Raw genomic sequence first — 25,502 nt, 5'->3', positions numbered from 1 at the left:
TTTTTTTTTTTTTTTTGAGTTAGGACTCCTGCTGAGGACTGCCAGAGGCCAGAGCTGCTGGGAGCGCTCTTCCAGGACGCTGGGTGGTTGCTATGAGTGGGGAGAGGAGGACCTTTGCCTGAGGTAGCCTGTTCTGTTTTAAAGGCTGGAAAATGTGGGTGCTTTCTACTTTATCTACCTGTGCCAATGTCATAACTACTCTGATGGCTTTCACTTTCTGGTTTTGGGACTCAGTCTTTTGGTATCTTAATAAATTTTCTAGTTTATTTCCCCAAATGGCAAACCTGACGTATTTTGTGATGGATAATTATATCAGCATATTTGTAATCTCTATAGGCATTGTGAATATGGCATTGCTGATACAAATGGTCACTGTGTACCCTTGTCAATATAGGAACCCAATGCTGCATCCAGACAATCAGGGAGATACTGAGACCATTGCCAAAAACAGCTCTTATTCTAATCCCTAACTGAAGGTTTGTTGTTGTTTTAAATTTATCAGAGATACAATATAGCAGGCATTTTGTGATTCAAGGAAACTTCTAAAACATAAACGATGAAATCTTCCTGTGATACATTTTCGGGATTACAAATGCATAGATAGAGATAAATATGCACATACATGTATATATGTACATATACACATATGTGTGTATTAATAAATAACTGCTCTTTGACAAATATTTAAATTATGTCATTTATGTTATGTAAAAATCAAAGGACTGTGATTTCTACAACCTGGACACATCTTGCCTACTAGGGATACTGAATGATTTACCAAAGTTTAGTGAACTCTTCAAATTTTATACCTGCAAATTCTTTCAGCAAGCGAAAAATGTGCTATTGCATTCACTGAGAGCCTCACAGATTGAAAATTAACTATGGATGGATCAATCCATCTAATTTTTTTTGATACTCTGCCATTTTGTGTGTATATGACTCCTCGCCTAGGCTAGAAGTTCTTCAAGGGCTGATATCTGTCCCACCCCCAGAGCAGAATTCACAACAATGTTCAACAAATGCTTGTTAATGATGATGGTAAAATTACTTACAGAAGATAAATGACATTAATCCTTCCAAAAAGTTTTTCTGTAAATTTTCTGATGAGAGACTTAATGCAGTAAATATCTTGTGATTCTGTTCTTCTGCAATGGACAAATTCTTCCCTGCCTCTTGGAGAAATCAGTGATGTCATTTTATGCCCTTTCATGAAAAGAAAAAAACACTCCACTGTAAATCTGAAATGATTAGCTGTCTCACTTACAGTACTTATAATATTAAATACTAATTCAATTTCCAAAATGACAAAGTGAATATGATATTTTCCACATAAGTCTAGCTGGTTTTTCCCTGAGGGTACATTGTGTCAGCCATCACCACAAACTACTAGACACATTTCTCAGTCAGCTCATACAATTTCTGAGAATTGGTCTGTCTAGAAAACACCACAACTGTATTCTTTGTTGCCAGTAAAACTGCTCCCAAATGTTATATAGCAGTTGTTGAAAGGGACAGAAATGAAATATTTGCAGGATCAATATATTTAATTTAGCACAACTGTATGTATCCAAGTATTAGGGGGAAGAAATTCACTGCTGCTTCCAGTTCATAAAAAAGGAAGGAAAAGTAGTGATTGATTTTGCTTTGGGGTAATTTTGTTTAAGCAATATTATGTCCATTTAGATTTACATTTAGATAAAAAAAATCATAGATTTCTGTCAAACCCAAAGTGAAAAAGTCTCTAAAAATGCTAATAGCAATAATAGCCACTTTCTATTTATCAATTATCTTTCTGAAACTATCCAATCTGTCTCTTTTCCTCCTTATGTACACACACACACACACACACATATACACATACATACGTAGACATTTAAGAATTTAGGAAAAGGTTCTGAATTTTAAAGCTGGAAGGACCTTTAGAAGCCATTTGGTTCAACTTGCAACTGAACAAAAACCCCTTGAACAACATATCCAACAAATGATCATCTAGCCTTTGTTTTGAACCTCTGCTTTCCAAGACGGTCCAATCCACCTCAGGATAGTCCTAATTGTTATGGTAGAAATTAAGATAAACTGAGGTGTGAAATTCTAAGCATGATCAAATAGCTAGTTAGGCTAGCAGTAACCAATCAATGGCCTCACTTGATGGTCAAAGACCTTGAGTGAGGGCTGACAGTGTTTTTCATGACAATTAGCAAGGTGACAGGGCAAAATCTGGAGCAACAAAGATGTGTCTTTTGACTGGGTATGGATGACATACATCATTTGGACCTCACCTTCTGAAACCCCCTTAACCACCGCCAAGATGTGATTTGAGTCACTATGACAAAGATTCTCAGGTGATAGGAGAAGATGGGATAAGCATGCAAGTTGACTGGAGTTGCTTTAAGAGTTTAAATTGACAAGATTTGCGTTTTTAGGTTAAATGAGTTTCTCAGAAAGTGGGTAATGGATGAGTTTATAAGGAGAAGGAACCTCAAAGAGGAATATTAAATCTAGCAGCTTGATTAAGTCTTAGCAAAATAGAATTAAGATCAATTTTCAATTTTACATATTCCAGAACCCAAAACAAACTGCAAGATTCTAAGTAATAATAAGTAGCATTTATAAAGGTCTCTTAAGTTTCACAAAGCATTTTGTAGATATTGTCTCATTTGATCCTCACAACAATTCTGTAAGATAGATACTGTTGTCATCTCCATTTTACAGATGAAGAAACTAAGGCAAACAGAATTAGATGACTTGTTCAGGTTCACACAGCTAGTATGTGACTGAGGCCAAATTTAAACCCATATGTTACTGATCCAAGTCTAGCCCAAATATGATGTGGTTAGAATCCATACTATAGCTTTATCACTTCCCTTGTTAGAAAGTTTTTCTTTACTTCTACCCCAAATTTGCCTCTCTGTAACTTCTTAGTCTTGCCCTCTATGGCCTAGTGCATGATGAGTCTAAGTCCAGTACTTGGAGGTGGCCATCATCCCACTTCTTTGTCCTCTCTTCTCAAGTTAAACACCCCATGTCCTTTGACTAACATATCATGATCTTGGAGCCCTTTGGCATCTCATTCATCCTCTTCTGTTCATTCTCTAGTTTACCAATACCCTCCCTAAAATGGGACATGCAGAACAAAACACAAGAATCTAAATGAGTTATGGACAAAGTACAGCAGGGCTGACACCTTCCTTGCTCTGGACATTATATCTTTCCATATGGACTAAGATTGCATCTGCTTTTTTGGCTGCCAGTCACATACTGACTCACACTAAGCTCATACTCCACTAAAACAACCCAGAGTGTCCCAAGACATACTGTTATCTAGCTATGTCCCCTCAAAAGCATTTATTGAATTAGAGGCTTGTTAATTTTTACACAAATAAATGGATGGAATGGAAAAAATACTAACTCTGGTTTTTTTGATCAATCATTGAGGGGGCGCCAAGTCAAAATGGTGGAGTAGAAACAGGACTTCCGCAGGGCTCTGGCTTCCACCTCCACCAATTCATGTAAAAGGGGACTCTGAACAAACTTTGGAGCGACAGAACCCACAAAATGAAACAGAGAAGCTAACCTCCCATTAAGGACAGCCTGGCAGGCCAGCAGGAAGTGGCCAGCACATTACTCTGGGAGCTGAACCCAGCGCCACACAAGCCAGAGGTTTTAGCCCCAGGGTGGGCCTGACCAACCACCGGCTGGAGGGACTTCAAATCACCAGCAGCTGTGGCAGTTTCCAGAATTATCAACACATAGATGCTAAGGACAAAGTGAGAGTTCAGTGTAGTGTGGACTTTGGGATCCAGTAGATGGGAGTGTGGTTGGCCTTTGCCCCCAGGGCGAGAAGCTGCTGAGGTGCCCTGGTTGTGCAACCACCCCCACGTTGCAGCTTCAGCTCCTGGCCTGCAGAGTGTAGGAGGACCAAGCGACCAGTCTGAGGGATAATAGTTCTTGCTTTAACCTGCTTGGATCTGGATTGTGGTCTAGGGTGGAGGTCCTGGGGTGTGCGACCAGCTTGCCAGAGAATGTGGAAGCTTCAGAGAGGGCACTCAACTAATACCTTCGGGAGCTGAGAAAACCCCAGAGTTTGGGACAAAGCTCCCCTGTCTGGGGAAGAGTCCTACTGTGGAAAAAAGCCCTGGGGTCAAGTGATTGAGTGGTGACATAAGCAGGCAAAAGAAGCAAAATAAACAGAGCAACCAAACTTTATACTCCTATATTGGCGGAAAAAAAAGGATCAAAGCATGGAACAGGAGGAAGACAGTGAAGTCAGAACTCCTGCACCAAAAGCTTCAAAAAAAAATACGAGCTGGTTACAGGCCAGAGAGAACCTTAAGAAGCAAATAAGAGAAGTAGAGGAAAAATTGGGAAAAGAAATGAGAACCATGCAAGAAAATTATGAAATGAGAGTCAACAGCCTGAATGAGGAAAATAATACCTTAAAAAATAGACTAACTCAAATGGTAAAAGAGTCTCAAAAAGGCAATGAGTAGAAGAATGCCTTAAAAAGCCAAATTTGCCAGATGGAAAAGGAATCTCAAAACATCACTGAGGAGAATCATTCCTTCAGAATTAGATTGGAGAAAATGGAAGCTAATGACTTTATGAGAAATCAAGATGCTGTTAAACATATCCAAACAAATGAAAGAATAGAAGGCAATGTGAAATATCTCATGGGGAAACCCACTGACTTGGAAAATAGATCCAGGAGAGATAATTTTAAAATTATTGGACTACCTGAAAGCCACAATCAAAGAAAGAACCTAGAAATCATCCTCCAAGAAATTCTCAAGTAAAATTGCCCTGATGTTTTGGAACCAAAGGGCAAAAGAGAGGTTGAAAGAATGCACCAATCACCTCCTGAAAAAGATCCCCAAAAGTAAACTCCTAGGAATATTATAACCAGGTTCCAAAATTCCCATATCAAGGAGAGAATACTACAAGCAGCCAGAAAGAAACAATTTGAATATTGTGGAAACACAATTAGGATAACTCAGGATCTGGCAACTTCTACACTGAGGGATCGAAGGGCTTGGAATATGATATTCTGGAGGTCAAAGGAGCTGGGATTAAAACCAAGAATCACCTACCTAGCAAAACTGAGTATCATGTTTCAGGAGGAAATATGGTCATTCAGTGGAATAGAGGACTTTCAAGTATTCTTGATGAAAAAAACAGAGTTGAATAGAAATTTTGACATTCAGATACAAGAAGCAAGAGAAGTATGAGAAGGTAAACAGGAAAAAGAAATTATAAGGAACTTATCAAAGTTGAACTATTTACATTCCTACATGGACAAACAATAAATGTAACTGATGAAACTTTTCTCAGTCTGAAAATAGTTGAAGGGAATAGAAATATATATATATATGTCTATATAGGAGGGTATATGGGTATATGAATACATATGTGAATGTGTGTATATATGTTTACAAGTATACATAGATAGAGGACCAATTTAATAGGAAGGGATGATACTTACAAGGTGAAATTAAGAAGTGACCGAGGCATATAATGAGAGGAGATGGGGAGAGACAGAATGGGGTAAACTATCTCATATAGAAGAGGCAAGGAAAAATGGCTACAATGGAGGGGAAGAACAGGAAGGCAAAAGGGAATGAGTCAACCTTATTCCCATTGAATTTGGCTTCGGGAGGGAATGACATACACACTAAATCAGGTATCTCAGCCTACAGGAGTGTAGGGGGGAAGGGGATGAAAGGGGGGATGATGGAAGGGAGGGCAGGCTGGGGGGGGAGGGGAGTTGGAAGCACCCACTTTTGAAAAGGGACAGGATCAAAGTAGAGAATAGAACAAGTGGGGGTGGGATGGAATGGAGGAAAATATAGTCAGTCTTTCACAATATATCCACTATGAAAATGTTTTGTATAGCTACACATGTAAAACCTATATTGAATTGCTTATCTTCCCAGTAAGGGTGGGTAATGAGGGAGGTAGGGAAAGAATCTGGAATTCAAAGGCTGAAAATCAAATGTTTAAAATTATATATACATATATACTATTATTAATACTATCTTACATGTAATTGGGAAAGAAGATATGCAGGCACTGGAGCATAGAGATCCACCATGCCCTACTGGAAAAGTCTAAGGGGGTATGGTAGAAGATATTGGAGAGAGCAGATTGGAGGAGGGGATATCATGTGGGACTGCTATTCTGGGGTGGTGGGTAGGGGGAAAAATGGGGAGAAAATTTGTAACTCAAAATCTAGCAGAAATGAATGATGTAAACCAGACGTTAATAAAGCATTTGAAAAAAGAAAGAAAGAAAAAATACTAACAACTAGGGAGATCAAGAAAGGTTTCCCCATAGGAGGCAGCATATCAAGGGAAGCCTGACGGAATCTAAGGACCCTCCAAGGAGAAAGTGCCTTTTAGGTCGAGGACAGCCAGCCTACAAAGGCATGGAGATGGAAATGGAATTCCAGAAAAAGCAAAATCAAGAAATTCAATTTGGCTAGAATGTAAAGTGAATGAAGAAGAATACTGATATGTTTACCTCTAGTAGGTAATAATAACATAGCTGTTATTCCACTATTTGACACTTTTCCATGATGAAAGCGCAAGTTCAGGCAGTCCAACACTCATCCCTGAAGTTATGCCCCACTTCTAACACTAGAGGGCACGTGGGTGAAATGCCTGTTCTCCATTAAATCAGTAAATTGGAAACCTCTATCCCCTAATTCCACCCTTTTCTTGGGGGGGCAGTGCTTATGCAGCGGATAATTCTTTACATATCTAAAATACAGTTTATCTATTCATAAAATGGATACAATGAAAGTGTTTTCTATATTGGCTAAGTCAATTAATTATATAGGCAAGTCTTAACTAGCCAGAAAGCGTAACAGATAAATGAAATGCAAATAATTCCAATCCACCAATTTAAATTTAAACATATTTTCAATTTCTTTCCCCAATAACTTATACTATCAGTCAACCAGAAAGCATTTATTAAGCACTTACTAAGAGATGAGCATACTGCTAAGTGGCAACTAAGTATCCCAGTGGATAGAGTGCTGACTCTGGAGTCAGGAAGATTCATCAGACACTTTTTAACTGTGTGACTCTGGGCAAGTCACTTAACCCTGTTTGCCTCAGTTTCCTCATCTTTTAAATGAGTTGGAGAAGAAAATGGCAAACCAGTGCAGTATCTTTGTCAACAACAACAAAAAAAAGGGAGTCACAAAGAGTTGGACACCACTGAAAGATTCAAACAATTGTTACAGAGTCCTGATGCCAAAAGATAGACTTCACTATATATTAACCACATTACACCGCAAGTTTGTTGGAATACATGCCATTTGCCTCGAGAACCAAAGGGATAGTTGTGGTTGTTGTTTACCAATGGGGGCGGGGGGGGGGGGGAATCCCTACTTTTAAAATAACTAATAAAGTTTCAAAACTTTTAAAGTGTTATTAGTTATTTTCGGAGCAGTGGATAGGGTGCTGTACCTAGAGTCAGGAAAGCCTGAATTCAAATTCTGCCTCAGACATTTAACAGCTGTGGGGCTCTGGCAAGTCACTTAACTAACCTCCGTTGCCTCAGTTTCCTCAACTGTAAAATGGGGATAACAGCACCTGATTCGCAGGATGGTTGTGAGGATCAAATGAGATAATATTTGTAAAGCCCTCAGCACAGTGCCTGGCACACAGTAACCACTATATTAATGCTTATCTCCTTTCCTCTATTTTCCTTAATTCTCAGGGCTAGAATGCAGTACTTTCCCCGCTCCCAAGTAAAAATAGAAGCGGCCCTAGGGAGACTTAGACTACAAAACCCAGGATGCAACACGGCCCAGATGCGAATCGCGAGAGGACGTGTTTCCATTATGGAGTTGCTTTGCCTTCTGGGAGTGGTAGTCTGTGCTTTTTCCCCCTGACCGAGGAGTCTACAGGGTACTGTTCCAGGTTTCATTGCAAGGCGCCTTTGCTTGGAATACCCGGGAAAGCTTCTCCCTGACACCCAAATCCCTTGGCCCTAAACCGCTGAGAGTACACCATAGTTAGAATACGAGTAAAAACTCCGCTGCACCCAGCTGAACCCCTCTTAACTTGACTCACCCCAGCTACAGCTCTCTCCACTCTAACTCCAGGACAGACGCTGAATGCCGGTTACTATAGAAACGGTGTCCCTTTCCGTCACGTGGTGGCTAAGAGTGAAAGGTCAGGTCTCGATGGCGACAGTTCCATTTCCGGTTCCGGCTTGTAGTTGTTTGTTTCTTCTAGAGCGGGCCCGAGACTAGTCGGGGGCTTTCGCGGAGCTTAAAGAGCACAACTTTGGATTGTTAGGCGGCTCTGAAGGGGTCTTGGGCCTATCCTTGCAAACATGGCAGCCTCCACGGCGGCCGGAAAGCAGCGGATCCCCAAAGTGGCTAAGGTAGGCGGTACCCGGGGGCCGCCGAGTGGGGCGGGAAGAAGAAAAGGCTGTTGATGGTGTACTCTAGTTCCTGTCCCTGTCAGGGGGCGAAGAGGAGGCTTCCTGGCGGCGTGATACCCTTTTTCCTGGGAGCCGGAAAGGGAATGGGAAAAAAGCATCTGTAAATGGGAATCCTCCGGAGGCAGGCAATATGGGTGCAGCATGCCCCAGCTCAGCAAATGTTTATTAATTTCTAGCTTCAGGAAGAACTCTGGCCTGGGGCTTTAATATGTGGAGAGTTACTTTAAAGTAATACCTTGCTAGTAGGAAGAACTGTTCGTTGAGTGTCAACAGTATTTAGATATTACTGATGAAGTCAGGGAACCATAAAATGTTGAGGTTTAAGGTTTAGGGGTGCTCGAGACCCCAAAATACCAACACGCGGGGTCCTGCCGAATGAATTCGACTGAAATTTTCTCTCAGCCAAAAAAGAGCAAGGTTTATTAAAGGTTCGCCATAATGGGTAGACTTTTAAGGAGCCTTGGTACCTGTGACGCTTGTACTGGACAAGCAGGCCAGAATCATCTGAAATAGCGCGAATCTGCGCCAGATCATTCTCCGGCCCCCTCATGGAGGCAAACTGGAGGTTGTAAGGAGGAATGTGGGGGTAGTCTAGAGGAGGAGTTTGGGGAGGGTATTCAGGAGAAGTCAGATGAAATCAGACTCCAGTAGAGATTAAGGGTGGGAAGTAGCTGAAGGCTACCTAGAGATGACCCGCAAAGGAGGGCTAGGCTAGTTTAAGGGTAACAGATTTGGGCTTAGATATTTTGGGAGGATCCAGGGTGGGGGTAACTGGACAGTGGAGGACTAGGCTAGTAACAGATTTTGCCGAGCTACAGTGAAAGGCTTATGGCCTCAGGCAAATGTCTCAGGTGGGAAGATTCAAGGAGAGCTCAAGGGGGTTCCCAGAGCTTGTACCTCATCAGCACCACTAAATGTGTTCATCATGGCATGTAAACACAAAGAACCTGTAATTACTAATCTTTTAACAAAAGAACCCATTCCTGTTAAAGCCCTCCCGACCCCACGCTATGATTCCACTGTTCAAATGTCAAGAACTGACTTAATGAAGTTCATAGCTTTTGCATATGTGTAAAGCCCAGTAAATCAGTTCTTTGGCGTCAACAGCCCCACTTTTATCAAGTGATATTCTTTTTGGGAGCAAGCATATAAGCATTAGGAAATATGTGGTGGCCTTTAGGTTCTAAAATCTATTTCCATTGTACCCAATAGATATTTTCTGTATAGTACTAAGTCCTTTTTCACGTATTTAAAATCACCAATACAGTCACTTGAAACAGCTCTTGGGTCTGAAACATTACAAGAGATGATTCAGGCTCAGTTTTCATGTTTCTTTTGCTAACTTTGAAAATACACAGAACATTTGCAACCAAACCAAAACAGTTGTTCCCCATACTCATCTTCTCAACAAGAAAGCTGATTAGTTTCCTTCAGAGTTATCTTATTCTCCTCCCCCAACCCCAGTATATAAATAACATCTTGGTGTTATGTTATAACTGTTCATTTCTAAGTTCCTACTTAATCAGAAAGTGTATCTTTCAAATGTATTTACTTCCAACCTATAGTTTGCAAAGTGTGACATATCATTATGTTATTTCATCCTCACAATGGAAGTAGTGTGGATATTATCATCATCACTTTACAGAGAAGGGAAATAGGATCAGAGGTCCTACCCAAGTTCACAGTAAGTAGCAGAGCTGATATTTAAAGTCACATCTTCCTTCCTGTTCTAAATATGACTTTAGACATAAGTATATGTTTCAGACCATTTAATTCATTTTTCATTTTAAGGGGGATAAGAAAAAAAGTTCCATATATAGAGATTCTTTATTCACTTTACTAAAATGTGATACATATTTTGAAGACAAAATATCATGTGAAAATAACATTCAAAGTATTTCCTCCAGGATCCAAATATATTTTTATCCTAAGCCACAAGCTTATACTGCTATTCATTTTATTGCTAACTTTCCCTTAAGACAAAACTAAGGAAGAAACAGTAAAACATTATGTGTAATTTCATAAAGAAGTAGAAACATAGTCTCCTGAGTACCTTGTGATATGGTCCAGAAGTTTATATATACATACACATACATATCAATTACAGATATAATGGTTACTTGAAACTTTGTATAGTGAAAAGTGCAGATACCAAAGGTAAATCTATTTCATTTTTAAGGTAAAAAACAAAGCCCCTGCTGAAGTACAGATCACAGCCGAGCAGCTTTTGAGGGAAGCTAAAGAAAGAGAGCTTGAGCTTCTGCCACCACCTCCTCAACAGAAGATCACAGATGAAGAAGAATTAAATGATTATAAACTAAGGAAAAGAAAGGTAAGTTAAAAAAAAAAAAAAAAACAGATGTCAGCCCTTTCAGGAGAGTGCTGTGAGCCATAAAGATTGTTGGCTAAGAGCTTGATTAATGAGACTAAAATGCATATTATTAATAGTTGACAAATAAAAGATTTACACACTGCTTTCCTCACAAAACTTCTGTGGAATAGGTAGTACAAGGGAAAGGAGAAGGGGACAAGCATTAAGAGCGGATTATGTGCTAGATTCTGTTCAAAGAACTTTAAAAATGTCATTTCATTTGATCTTCACTACAGCTCTGGGAGAGAGGCACTTTTATTCTACCCATTTTTCAATTGCAGAAGCTTAGAGATTAAATGACTTAACCCAGGCTTACATGGCTAGTAACTATCTGAAGTGAAATTTGAACTCAGATCTTCCTGACTCTAGGCATAGCACTCAAACCACTGTAGATGAAGAAACTGAGTCTCTGAAACTTTAAGTGACTTAATCAGAATCACATAGCTAAGACTGACCTTAAAACCAGTTATTTTTCTGGCACTAGTGAATTCCAGTAGTCCACAGCCTCTTTTGACATTAATTTTGTTGCTATTAATTATTAACCAATTAGATTTTGCCTAAATAAGTAAAGTTTTTTTCCCTTTTTTTTTTTTACAACCAAAATAGATTCAGTCCACTAAACACATGAGATTATAATAAGACTTTTTTAAAATGTTAAGGCTCTAAACAAGATTAGTAGCTAATTATAATGGGATACTTACCAACAAGAGGCTCTGCATATTTTGCCTTCTTTAAAAGCATCAACATTTTGTTTAGTCTTATTTTATTAAATGCTAAGGTTTTATGTAATATCTTCATTATTTTTTAATGGTTTTGCTTATGTTATTTTTATGATAATTTTTTAACAAAATAAGTAATTAAGTGTGTGCCAAGTTGAATCTGCTTAGGTATTACCATGATTACAATATAAAAGCATTAAGATTTTTAAAACACTATTAATGATTGGATGTATTCTACTATTTTTCTTCTTTGTCATCCTAATGGAATTTGGCATCATAAGGATTTGTTCAAAGTACCTATCTCTTTTCATAGGTTCCTTCAGGTCCAGAGGTTTTAGAATGTGATGTCTGTGAATTAAATTTAAATTAATTAAATTGTTAATCTAAGAATTGAACCAAAGTATAATTTCACTTTTAATTGGTTTTATTTGAGTTGAATCTTTTCTTTTTCCACCAGACTTTTGAGGACAATATAAGGAAGAATAGAACTGTGATTAGTAACTGGATAAAATACGCACAATGGGAAGAAAGTCTAAAAGAAATTCAAAGGTAAAATTTACATGTATGAGAACATTGTTTCATATGTGGTGATGATATAAGTTAATAGATTTGAAAATTTTTGGTTACACAAGTACAAGATACTATTATGCATATGTAAGATGACCGTTTCATTTGAATTATGTAAGGTGTTTCAGAAATGTAGTTGTCAAGTTTTACATAACTTTCCCAAAAAATGTTACCTTACAGGGCCCGTTCCATATACGAGCGTGCCTTAGATGTCGACTATCGAAATATCACTCTCTGGCTAAAATATGCAGAAATGGAAATGAAGAATCGCCAAGTAAATCATGCCCGAAATATCTGGGATCGGGCCATCACAACTCTTCCCCGGGTCAACCAGTTCTGGTAAGGTTATGTCATTATGGTTTGTTTTTAAGTAGCTTAGTAGAGTAACAAACTTAACTATTATATTAACTTTTATACAAAAGAACTCCTAATTGAAACACAAATTTCTAACCACTTGCATTTCAAAAGTTTGATCATTTCTGGAAGGTAATGTTTTAATCAGAGATAGTATCATTTTATTAACCCTTTGGACAATAAAGCCTTAAGTCACCATCCTATTAAAGACATCAACAAATAAAAAGTCTCCAAAATTCATTTCTTCCTTTGACACCATATTGACATCAAGGGTTATCTCGGAATGATTTTGTTACAGGTACAAATACACTTATATGGAGGAGATGTTGGGAAATATTGCTGGAGGCCGACAAGTATTTGAACGGTGGATGGAATGGCAGCCTGAGGAGCAAGCTTGGCACTCCTATATCAACTTTGAACTGAGATATAAAGAGGTAGATCGGGCACGTTGCATTTATGAAAGATATATCCTTTGAAACATTTTTTGATTATCATTTGGTTATTACATCTGTCATATATCCCTGAGATAGTCAGTTGCTTATGCTTGGTAACATTTATGTCCTGGGTAAGCAGTTAAAGATACAGATTTTATTTACTTTGCCACCTGTGTACTTCTAGAGAGATGGTATTCTATTAAGCCAAAACAAAACATTTCTGAGTATTTCTTGGGGATATTTTCAAGGCATTCATTTGATTTCTGTTTATTCTTTTTATAATGTGATTGTTTATCATGTAATTTACAAAACATTTTTCTTAAGGTAACCCTGAAAAACAGGTAGTGCTATAGTAGTATCACTATCATCATCCCCATTTAACAGATAAGGAAACCAGCTCATAAAAAAAATAAATGTCTTACCCAAAGTCTTCTAGTTATTAAGTAGCAGAGCTAGGATTTGAACATTCAGCTCTAACATTAGTGATTTTACTATTACTATATGTTGCCAATTATGCTGTTTTAGACAGAAGACATAGCCCCCTTTGCAAGGGCTGCACCCAGTCTTGCTTTTCTCAGATTCATATTAGGAAAATCTTATTCACATTTATTTTAATGAGTCCATTCTCTCTATCATTTTTAGTCTTCTTTGGTTACATTTTAAATTTAGTGATAAATCTGTGGTGGGTTTTTCCCCTGAAAGCAGAAAGAAAACTTAAGCTAAAGTCCTAGAACCTTAAAATTTTTTTTAACAAATGCATCTCAGTATAAAAGGTTGGTAGTACCTTGTCTTTTATTCAGGTCATTAAAAAAAATTGGGGGGAGGGGAGTCTATCTATAGTTTTTTCCAGTCTGCAAAAGCAAGGAATGGGGAGGCACAGTCCTTGTCACAGAAATGGTTAAGAAACCATGTCCTAAGGGACAGTTGGGTATTTATGAGATTTGGTCATTTCATTTGGGCACTACTAGTGGTTGGACTTACAAAAATCCATCAATATACTGGCTAGCATTTCCTTAATTCCTCTGTACTTGTCCTCGTGCACCCTGATGTTAAAAACTGGATCAAGTATGCTCGCTTTGAAGAGAAACATGGCTACTTTGCTCATGCAAGGAAAGTATATGAAAGAGCTGTGGAATTCTTTGGAGATGAGCATATGGATGAACATCTCTATGTAGCCTTTGCTAAGTTTGAAGAAAACCAAAAAGAAGTAAGTATACTTGCATTTTCTACATATTACACAAAAAGACTTATAAGATTTCTACTTATTATACATACGAAATAGAGGTCAATTTTGCGTTATTCTTTTATCTAGATTAGAAGTTATTTTGATAAGGCATATAGTTAACATCTCTACACTATAGAGGGGAGTAGTTTAGACAAGGAAGAGTTATAGGAAAGCAGAGGAGGAAGTAATTGTTGAGGACTGGGTTAGAAAGGAAAGTCTTCACAGGGACTGAACTTGAGCTGGGCATTAGAAGTGACGAGATGAGTATACTTAGAGTAAGCAAAGGCACCAAGGGAAGATTGCATACTGAAGTGAAGACCTAGATTGGAGGGTTTGTGAAGGGGAATAATGTAAAATAAGGCCTTAAAAGTAAGTTGGTGACAGGCCTGGAATGCTAGGTTAAAAATTTTGTACATTAGTCCATAGAAAATTGGGGAATGTTCAGGCTTTTGACTAATGTTGCAAAGATTTAATCTGGCAGCAAACTTCCACTAAAATCCTACTCCAGTGGTTGGTGGCTTGGTGATGCTTATGGCAAAGACTGTGCTATTAAAGTACAAGTTCTTATAGATCCTGCTGAGTTGGATCAGATTTGAGTTCAGATTTGAACCTGATCATGAACTTGTTTGACTGTCTTCTAAGAATCAGCCAAGCTAAATTTATCACCAGCCTGGCTTCTACGGTCAGTTGGTAATTTTTTTCTTGGCCATACCAATTCATGAAGGATGTCTGCTAAGATTTAGAGACATCAATTAGGTAGATCTGTGTGTGTCATTGGTGAGAGCATTCCAGCTGAGTTATTGAAGAAAAGAATCTTTCATCAGTACATAATTTTGGTCTTGTTCAATTCTCAGCATTTCCATCCTCAGCACTTAAAAATTATGTGACACTTAACTTCTTAGTTATTTTAAATGAGATAAGAAATAATCGTTAAAATATATTAGCATTCACATTGAAACTTTTGTTATTTATAGTTTGAAAGGGTACGAGTGATCTACAAATATGCCCTGGATAGGATTTCGAAGCAGGAAGCCCAAGAACTCTTTAAAAATTACACAATATTTGAAAAGAAATTTGGGGATAGAAGAGGTATTGAAGACATCATTGTGAGCAAACGGAGATTCCAGTATGAAGAGGAGGTAAAGGTGAGTATACCTGTGTTAGTAATATCTTCCCTGTTATTTTCCTAGGCAGCAGAGTACTGTTGAAGGAAGTCATGAAACTGTTGGGACTGGGTTAATTGCCACTTCATGCTGTCTACCTACAACTGAGTGGGTCCTTGCTACTCTGCAGTAGTGTTTTTGCTTATTTCTTATTGATTCTCTTTCATATTCACCTTAGCAATTGTTGAAAATTTCACAGTCTTTTAATTCTACCTCATCTAATCAAAAGGTTTTTTTTTGAAAGTGGGTCTGAAAGGGCTTTCTAAATCCTTTGATCTTTTGTACTGCATAAAATCTCAAATCATTCATTCCCATTCCAAAAAGTTTCAGAAAGTAGTCCTAGAAAAGAATATATTTTATCTCTTTACCTTAAGTTCCTGAATTGCTGTTTCTACCAAAAGTGCAGTTCCATCCCCTCCTAATATATTGTAAATAGGTTCATTTTAAATTCAAAAGAATTACACTTGGTGTAACCAAGAAACTTAAAAGCTTATATTTGTATTTTAAAAATCAGCTTCCTCCAAACTCAATAACCAGTGATGACCCCAGAGAGCAAATGATTAAATGTAACAACTTTCCTTTCAGCAGACTTTAAGAGTAGACTCTTCATTGCATATGTTGTCAGACATAGTCTCTGTATCCATTGTTTTTGTTTAACTATTTTTAACAAGGGAAAATTCAATTCTGGAAGGTGAGTGGATGACATTTCACAGATGACTAATGTAAAAGCAAAAGGCACCAATAAAACTTGTTAAAGAAATTTACTTCACCAAGACAAAATGAGGGAGGCATAGTTGGCAGTATCTGAAAAAGAACTGATGATTTTTGTGGACTGCAAACTCAATTTAAGTTAAAAATATTATACAGTAGAAACCAAAAAAAGCTAATAGGATCTTCGGCCATACTAAGAAAGGTGTCAGAGGCAGCTAGGTGGTGCAGTGAATAGAGCATCAGCCCTGGAGTCAGGAGGATCTGAGTTCAAATCCAGCCTCAGATGCTTGACATACTTACTAGCCATGTGACTTTGGGCAAGTCACTTAACCCCAATTACCCTCCAAAAAGCAGAGAGAGGTGTCATTTCTAGGAATAAAAAGGCAGTAGCTCCATTGGATTTTTGTCCTAGTTAGATCACATCTAGATTATCATGTTAGGTTCTTGGCACCCCATTTTAGGGAGGATATTTATAAGCTGGATACTTTATGGAGCATAGGAGTCAGGATAGTGAGGGGCCTTGAATCCATGCTATGTGAGGATTGGCTGAAAAAACAGAAAAGAGAAAACTCAAGGTGGTCGTGGTGACTAATTTCAAGTCTTTGAAAGACTATGTGGAAGAGGGATTAGAAGAATTAGGTGTATTTTGTCCCAGACAGCCCAACTAGGATTTATAAAAAGGTAAATTTAAGCTCAGTGTCAGGAAAAAATAATGATTATAGCTTTCCTTAAGTTAAATGGTGGGAGGTGGTCATTTCCACTCACTGAAGTCAGGCAGAGACTAGATGACCACTTGTCAGATGTTTTGGTGGAAGTATTTTGGGGAGGTATGGATTGGACTAGATAGCCCCTAAACTCTGTTCCAACCCTGAAATTTTGTGAATTTCCTCATACTGTGTTGCTGCTTATTCAGAATGCCAGAGCCAAAAAAAATGTTTAAATATATGTATTTATGTTATATATACTTATATATTTACACGTGTAAATTAAATGTGTTTGGCCTTGGCTCTGTCATTCATCAGCTCTGTGATGTTAGGCATCTCCTTTTACTTTTATTTTTTTAAATCTGTGAGGAATTTTCTAAGAAGGAAAAAAAGATCAGAATTCTTTGGAAGAACTCTGAAAACCTTAGGAAATAGTTACTATGTAAATTCCTACTGTTATGATCATGTTGCTTGGATGACTGGAAAGTATCTCACCACTACCTCTCCTCCTAATGAGTTAGAAGGAAGTTTATGATGGATTATGGAACTTATTTTCTTCTTAGGCCAATCCACACAATTATGATGCCTGGTTTGATTATTTGCGGTTGGTGGAAAGTGATGCGGAACCAGATACTGTGCGTGAGGTGTATGAAAGAGCCATTGCCAACGTGCCACCAATCCAAGAGAAGAGGCATTGGAAGCGGTATATATACCTCTGGATCAACTATGCACTTTATGAAGAGTTGGAGGCAAAGGTAAAAGGAACAGGAATAATTGCATGTAGGGTATTCATGACTTCTCATCTCCCTATGGTTAAATTTGAGCTCTTTCAGACTAGAGAATAAAGCAAGTAAGCTCATACTGTATATAAGATATAGTGACCTTCGAGTACATGGTTAATTTCATATTTACTGTATAGTATTTCAAAACCTTCCTGTTTGCAGAACACACGAAGTTCTTTTCTCTCCTTGAGCTGTAGAGGGATGCCACTTGATATGTAAGATGAATAAATCAACCTAAGTAAGACTTTATTTATAAATTATATGTAGTTTCTCTTGGGCTTTCTTAATTAATTTTTATCAAGTTTATAGTTAAATCAGAAGTTTCTACTTCAAGTGCGTATCAAGTGATATATCCAAGAAAAGTTTGGTTAAATTGTGGGGGGGGGAGGGAAGGGGGAGTTTGTATTCTGATGATCTGAGCAAAAAAAACGTGTGTATGCACACATGTGCACTTACATGTACATTTTATTGTTCAGAGAATACTGAATAGTTTTATTTCTGCTGCTAAGGAAAAAAGCTCTTCAAAGAAATTCAGGTAGTTTATTTTTTTTCATAAATGAAGTAGTGTTTGAGAACATAAACATCTGAAAATAGTTTAGATTTGGGTTGTGTATTTTAATTAGAATTACTAAAATCTGCTGCAAAAAAAGACTGTTTTTCCTGAAAGTTTCTGTTCTTTGTTTATAGGATCCAGAGAGGACCAGACAGGTATATCAAGCTTGTTTGAAATTGATTCCTCACAAAAAGGTATGATTCTTTCTCCTTCGCAATTTCTCTTCCTCCTCTTCTTAGTGTCGGTGTTCTCCAGGGTTCTGTTTTAGGCTGCCTTCTCTTTTTCCCCTGCCAATCTTTTTCATTCCTGTGGTTTCAGTTAGCCTGTGAGTTCCAAATCTTTATATTTACCCTCTAACCTCCTCTCTGAACTCCAGTTCCCTGGTGCCAACACCTGTAACTTATCATAGCCCTTCTCAAAAACCACAGTGGCTTTTCATTGCCACGGTGTTAAAGTACAAGTGGCATTCAAGGAATTTTGCATTCTGGCTTTGACCAACTATTCTAATCTTATTTCATACTACTTTCCATCATTCCTATGGTCACGCTAAACTTTATACTGCTGTATTCTGATGTTGGCCTGTCCTCTCTTGCCTTTACCCATTTTTACTTGCTTCTCCCCATGTTGAATAGAGTTTTTTATATCTTTGTCTTTTGAATTCCTTCCTTTCCTTTCAAGGGTTAGATCAGGTGCCACATCCTCTATAAAACATCTGCTTGGTCATAGTTTCACAAGAGGATCTTCTCAAAACTCTCGTGACTGTCTAACCTATACATTTATTACATTCTGATTTGCATCATCACCATCTGTGTGTGCTTTGAGCCTCCTGCTAAAATTGTAGGTTAGCATCTTCAGAGCAAGGTCTGTTTCATTTTTCTCATTTGTATGTACAGCTTCTAAGACAGTAGTGCCTTCATACATTTTAAATGCTTAAAAAATGTTGAACTGGATTGTATAAATTCCAAGGCGGTAAAAATAAATCTAACACCAAAAATATAGTTCCTCTTTTCATGAACTTATTAACGAACTGTCATAGCTCAGTGCTAGACAGTGTGGTGATTTCAAAGAAGTAGGCATGGCCCATGATCTTTAGGAGCTCACATACTTAATTAGGGAAAATAAAACATTCACATATAAAAAGTTAATACCAATGCAAGGGAGTCTATCTGCTGATTGCCAAATTATTTGCATAGGGACTAAGTGCTCTAGGTGTTGAAGGGAAGGATTGTGGGTTGGACTGGTCAAAGAAACATGGCATGAACTGGACATTGGAGGAAAAGCACAAGAAAGAAGCTAGTCCAGAGAGGGAGTACTCAATGAACAAAGCCATGTTTAGGGAACAAATCAATAAGTGTTTGTTGAGCATTACATCAATGTTGTCTCCATGAATTTGGCCATGAAATTGTCTCCATCATACCTTATTCCAAAGACTAAATAATTACTGCAATATAACTGCAAATAATTGTTGTAAAACAATTGTTTTCTCCTTATAGTGATTTTGTCTAGGTTTCTTTGTTGGTCAGTGCATTTTACCTGCTTGTATTTCTGTTGTCAGAGGAGCAGCTTAGCTAAATTTGAGAAGCTCGTCACCAGGTTAACCAGAGAGTGATCATTTTTATGGCCACAGCCCAGTGGAGGCCCTGTGTGCTATTGCCTTTGACACTGTTGATCACTCTCTTCACCTGCATACCTTTGCTAGTTTTTCATTCAGGTCATGCCCACTGACCATGGGTGTCCCCCAAGGCTCTATCCTGGGCCCTCTTCTCTACTTCCTTTATCCTACTTACTTGGTGAATAGGTTCCATTATCATCTTCGCAAATGTGATTCCCAGTTCCATATATCCAGCCTTAACTCTGATTCTGAGCTTCAGTCTTGCATTGTCTTTTGAACATCTCAAACTGGACATCCAGTAGGCATCTCAAACTCATTGTGCCCCAAACTGAACTCATTCTCTTTCCCCTTAAATCCTCTCTCCTTCCAAACTTGCCTCTTAGTATCGAGGGTACCATCATCCCAGTCAACTAGGCTCACAAACTCAGTAATCATTATAGAATCCTCTCATATTCATTCCATATGTGCAGTTAGTTGCCAAGTTTTGTCCTTAGCCTCTCTTATTTCTGTCTCTCCTCTCCTCTCACATATCTACCTGGTACAGCCTCTCATTACCTCACGATGGGATTATTGCATCAACTTGCTGATTGGTCTCTTGGCTTCAAATCTGGCCTTAATGCAATGTATCCTCACCTGCCAAGTGATTTTCCTAAAGCACAGGTCTACCCACATCACTCTCTTATTCAGTAAATTATGGTGACTCCTTTTTACTTCCAGGATCAAATATAAAATCCTCTGTTTGGCTTTCCAAGTGTGTCACAACCTTTTCCTTTCCTAGTTTTAAAATTTTACTATATCTTATCTCCTTCAATCCAGCAACAAATGTAGCACTGTTGGGGCAGCCAGGTAGCACAGTTAGTAAGAGCACCGGCCCCAGAGTCGGGATGACCTGGGATTGAATCCAGGCTCAGACACTTAGCACCCACCCAGAAACACCTGGCTGTGTAACCTTGAGCAAGTTACTTAACCCCAATTGCTTTAAAAAAAAAAGTCTCACTGTTGGTCTTAACATGACTCTCCATACTTACCTCTTGCTTTCTTTAAGACTCAATTCAATTCCCACGTTCAGGAGACCTTTCCTGGTTTCTCCCACTACTGATACCTTCCCTCTACCTTCCATACCTTCTGTCTACTCTGTATATCTTGTATGTGCATAGTTGTTTGCTTGCTCTCTCTCCCTTTAGACTATGAGCTCCTCAAGGGCAGGGACCTGTGTGTTTACCTTCATTGTATCCCCAGTGCTTGGCCCTTGGTATTTCATAAATGCTTGTTGACAGATTCATTGAAGAGGGGTTCAGTATGAATCAGTAGAGGGAGACCCTGGAGTTATTAAAATAGTCAATACTACTACTGTATCATAGATTGCAATTGATTGGAACCAAAGTACATCATCACCATTAGCTCCATGAGATTTATTTCAGAGAAACAACAACCTTTTAATTCAGAGTCCTTTAAGTTAGGAGGGGTTTTGTGCTTTTATTTTTCAGTTTACATTTGCCAAAATATGGCTACTATATGCCCAGTTTGAAATAAGACAGAAGAATCTACCGTTTGCAAGAAGAGCATTGGTAAGTTATGCAGAGATCATGAAGCATTAAAGATTTGTTATGTACTGATCAAACAAATTTTGTAGTGACCACAAATTATCCAGAAAACCAGAGAGTAGAGTTTTATCTTTAGTAGTTGAATAAAATTGATGATGCACTGTCATCCTGTCTGCCATCACAAATGAGCCTTTTACCACTTCAACTGAAAAAAGTTCATTTATAGCCATATTGTACTTAACCAAAAACCAACTGTTCCTCAGTATATGCTTAATCTCTGATTGTATGAATATAGTTTTGCTTTGTAGTATACAAGTATATTCCCTCCCAGTAGGTCATTGCTCTTTCTCTGTTAGGACTGGCCTTTCTAATGAAGTATTTGAAAACTATTTTTATAGTCTCCTAGTTTTTTTTTTAATGTTATTTCCTGCATTTAATTATAGAAAACTTTATACATCAGATATCGGTGAGTAAATTCCAAATTAATAGTAAAAGCAGCAAAAAAAACCCATTAGATTTTAGAGTTAGATGAGCTGGGTTCAGATTCAAGCTTTATTTCTAACTCTCTCTATGACCTTGAATAATATTAGGCCTCAGTTTCTTATCCAGTTCTAATGATCCTATAAAAATTGCTTCCCTTTTTGCAAAGCAAACAATGTAATTGTAGTTAAATTCGGTTAAGAGAACATTTTGGATTCACTGTATTATGTGCTATAATTATACAATTAAACAAGAAATTTGGAATAAAACATTTAGCCACAACTGATCCATTTTAGCTTTTTTCTTATTTCTGAAATTTAAGAAGTTCACAGCATGAAAGGAATGTTTACCTGTTAGCTAGGAAAGGATTAAGCATTCATCAGAATGCAACCATTTTATATCCAAATGAATTTGACCATTTTCCTTGGGTACTTGTTAAAACTGCTAGCAGGGGCCAGCCTGATACGTTTTTTATGCTATGGGGCAAGATAATAGTTTATGATACTTATTGAACAGGGCGCATCTCATCCAGAACAATCCCTAGGACACATAGGCCATTGTTGCTCAATGGCAAGAGAATTTAGGACGTCATGGTATTTTTATTTTGTTTTCTAGGGAACCTCTATTGGCAAGTGTCCCAAAAACAAATTGTTTAAAGTCTACATTGAATTGGAGCTGCAGCTTCGAGAGTTTGACCGCTGCCGGAAGCTTTATGAAAAGTTCCTGGAATTTGCACCAGAAAATTGCACATCATGGATCAAATTTGCTGAGTTAGAGACCATTCTCGGAGATATTGAGAGAGCCCGGGCAATATATGAGTTGGCTATTAGCCAGCCACGTTTAGACATGCCAGAGGTGAAGTACTTAAATTATAATTACATCTTGGGCATTTTCTTAACATTACTTACTATTAAAATGTAATTTAAATGTGTCTATTCTGGAGCAGAAATGAAATCTTAACTGGATAATTCCACATTTTTCCAGAACTCTACTATTCTTGGGAATTAAAAAAAAAAAGATGGTTAAAAACATTTAAGAAAGATTTACCCTCTTCTTCTGAAGGAAAGGTTCTGTTTGCTCAAATCAAAAGTAGGAACATAGACCCTTAGCTTGTCCCAGAATTTCCTTGCTCTGGTCAGCTAATCACTTGAGAAGTTCTGAGAGATACAAAAATGACTATCTAAATTTGTCAGTTGTACTCTTTCTATCAAGTTTATATATAGTTAGTAAACATGATAGATGTGTGTATAGATGCTAGTCAGTAATCAAACAATGCATTGGAAGACATCTTAGGGATATTTTAGTTTTTTTAAGTTCAAACACTGAGATAATATTTAGTTACTTAATTTAGGTTCTTTGGAAATCCTACATTGATTTTGAAATTGAACAAGAAGAATCTGAAAAAACAAGAAGTCTTTACAGGAGATTGCTCCAACGGACACAACATGTTAAGGTAATATGTGTGTTTTTCATAATCACTGTTCATTTTTTTGCTTGCAAAGCCTCTAAGTTCGAAAACATATTTTAATCTTGTATTTGAAAATTTTATTATTTGTATAAAATAAAATACCAGAATGCTTTTGAGCAGTGGGAATAGTGCAAGTGTCTTTGAAATTTTAATATAAAGTAGATTGAGACCTATGAAAAATAAAATGACATTGAGCTGAAAGAGACTTAGAAAATCATCGCAGGCTTGTTAAAGTTGGAGAATAGAAAAATGTTTTCTGAGTAATATTGAATAAATTCATTGAATTTATGTTTCTTCCGCTGCTTCTCTTCTGTAATTTTTTTTTTCATTGGGTTGGTACTCGAGTTCATTTCTCAGTTATATAGGTTTGGGTTTTTTTTTTTTTTAATTTTCTGAAAACTTGTTGCTGTTTTGGGGAAGGATATAAGAAGTCAGTGTCTTTTGTCAACATCTTATTCCTTCAGATCTTTTTAGCAACATTATTTGGCATGTTACATAATTTTTTTTAAAAATGTCAATTAACAGGCTTTTCTTTTTTCTCCCTCTCATTTCTCTCTCATTGGTAAAAAAGAAAAAACAAGAAAAAAATCCATGTAACAAATAGGCATAGGCACGCAAGACCATTTCCCACATTAGCCAGGTCCAAAAATGTGTGTCTCTTGCATCTGTCAAGAGATGGGTAGCAACAACACTGTAAAGACAAGCAACTTTGAAAAGATTTAAAAATACTAATGACATTTATGTAACATTAACTGACCCTTTTGGGTCACTGCTTTAGGGCTCGTCACTTTATCATTTCTTCTACTGAATGTGAAAATGTTGGTTTGTTCTAAGTAGAACTAACCAGAAATTAAGCAGAAGAAAGTGCCATTATCAATTATTACACTTGTCTTATATGGAATTTTGTCTTACATGATTGTAGTTGTCTACTTAATTTGATTCCACGACTTCTTTCTAGGTATGGATCAGTTTTGCCCAATTTGAGCTGTCTATAGGAAATGAAGAAAGTTTGACTAAATGCAGACAGATTTATGAAGAAGCTAACAAAACTATGAGAAACTGTGAAGAGAAGGAAGAAAGACTCATGTTGTTGGAATCCTGGCGAAACTTTGAAGATGAATTTGGAACAGAATCTCATAAGGAGAGAGTGGACAAACTCATGCCAGAGAAAGTTAAGAAGAGAAGAAAAGTACAGGCAGAAGATGGGGTAAGAATTAAAAATCTAGGACTGCTACCAGTTTGGTGTAAAGAAATTGATATGGACATACTTTTGGATTTATCTCAGATTTACAGGTTTAAGTTCAGGCAACAATTTAAAATTTGATTTGCACACAATAGGCCCTTAATAAATGCTTATTGAATTAAATATTGGGCTTATAGAGATTGATTTTGGATTTTTTATAAATATAGGTAAATTCTAATATACTTAGAATTTTTTTCACTGTTTTTATGTCACAAACCACACTGTCTCTCCCAAATTTTAGGCAATTAACTCTAGCAAAGTCATTGTTTCTTTGCCAAATAGTTAGTCTAGGATCATGCATAGTAGAACTGTCCCCATCAGTTAAAGTGGCTGAAAGTTAGGTATTTAAGGCATAGTGTTCCATTTTCTTTATTTTCTCTCTTCATAGTCAGATGCTGGTTGGGAAGAGTACTACGATTATATCTTTCCAGAAGATGCCGCAAACCAGCCCAACCTCAAACTGCTGGCAATGGCCAAACTTTGGAAGAAACAGCAACAAGAAAAGGATGCTGCAGAGCAAGACCCAGACAGAGACGTGGATGAGAGTGAATCTTGATTTTTTCCCATATTGTTGCATTTTTGTTGTTTTTATAATTCCTACTCTACAATTATTGTGACTTAGGAAACTTGTGCAGTATTTTTTATCAGTGGTGAACCTTGTACCTTTGCTATGCTATGCCTTTAAAATATTGAGGAGTTAGCTTTGAGAAGATTGTAAATAAAGGATATAAAATTTCTTCTTTATAACACAAATTTATCTGTTTTGTAGATAATATTTAGTGTCTTTTCCAAATACAGAATTTTTTAAATGTCTGAGATTGAACTGATTATGTAAAACTAAACTTTCAAATGTCATCTTCTCAGGTAGTAACCATTAAGCTTTCATTTTTCTATACTGTTTCCTGTTAAAGAACTAGCATGTCATTTTTAATATGTAAAGTGTGGGCTAGTCTTGGTTTTTATACCTACAGGATTCCTTATCAGAAATTTTTGGGTGTACTCAGATGATATAAACATTGAGTGCTCATAAAAATTTGTAAAAAAAAAAAACTGTCCAGCTTCCACTGAACTGCAGCATGAACAGAGTACTGGGGTTGGAGTTAGGAAGGCCTTGGTGT

At 37.4% G+C, this 25,502-nt stretch overlaps 2 protein-coding genes across 2 annotated transcripts in view; one reads left to right on the top strand and one right to left on the bottom strand.

The window, feature by feature from the left end:
• Positions 1–8,214, bottom strand: part of CFAP61 (cilia and flagella associated protein 61) — a 365,072-nt gene extending 356,858 nt beyond the window's left edge. The window contains exons 1-2 of the mRNA XM_069075487.1: positions 8,079–8,214; positions 1,053–1,203 (exon numbers count right to left, since the gene is read on the bottom strand). Of these exons, the coding sequence (XP_068931588.1) occupies positions 1,053–1,195 (143 nt within the window). The 5' untranslated portion in view covers positions 1,196–1,203; positions 8,079–8,214. The remainder of the gene's footprint in view (positions 1–1,052; positions 1,204–8,078) is intronic.
• Positions 8,212–25,197, top strand: CRNKL1 (crooked neck pre-mRNA splicing factor 1). The gene is made up of 14 exons (XM_069075488.1): positions 8,212–8,394; positions 10,634–10,786; positions 12,002–12,093; positions 12,292–12,450; positions 12,764–12,930; positions 13,928–14,106; positions 15,099–15,269; positions 17,266–17,457; positions 18,172–18,231; positions 21,137–21,217; positions 22,289–22,528; positions 23,025–23,126; positions 24,100–24,348; positions 24,773–25,197. The coding sequence occupies exons 1-14, from the start codon at positions 8,344–8,346 to the stop codon at positions 24,938–24,940; spliced, it is 2,064 nt and encodes a 687-aa protein (XP_068931589.1). The 5' UTR covers positions 8,212–8,343; the 3' UTR covers positions 24,941–25,197.
• The last annotated feature ends 305 nt before the right edge of the window (positions 25,198–25,502 follow it).

Source organism: Petaurus breviceps, unplaced genomic scaffold, assembly GCF_028583685.1.
Source record: "Petaurus breviceps papuanus isolate PSGF00001 unplaced genomic scaffold, PetGlider_PUasm1.0 90919, whole genome shotgun sequence".
NCBI classification, from domain to species: Eukaryota; Metazoa; Chordata; class Mammalia; order Diprotodontia; family Petauridae; genus Petaurus; species Petaurus breviceps.
Note: the sequence above shows the minus strand (reverse complement) of the source record. Positions and strands in the feature narration are given on the sequence as shown.

What these genes read in the sequence shown, in the direction of transcription:
- CRNKL1 (XM_069075488.1), top strand. Translation starts at nt 8,344, where the DNA reads ATGGCAGCCTCCACGGCGGCCGGAAAGCAGCGGATCCCCAAAGTGGCT. An exon ending in CCCCGGGTCAACCAGTTCTG is followed by an intron (nt 12,451 to 12,763) that starts GTAAGGTTATGT and finishes ATTTTGTTACAG; the next exon opens with GTACAAATACACTTATATGG. An exon ending in ATGAAGAGTTGGAGGCAAAG is followed by an intron (nt 17,458 to 18,171) that starts GTAAAAGGAACA and finishes CTTTGTTTATAG; the next exon opens with GATCCAGAGAGGACCAGACA.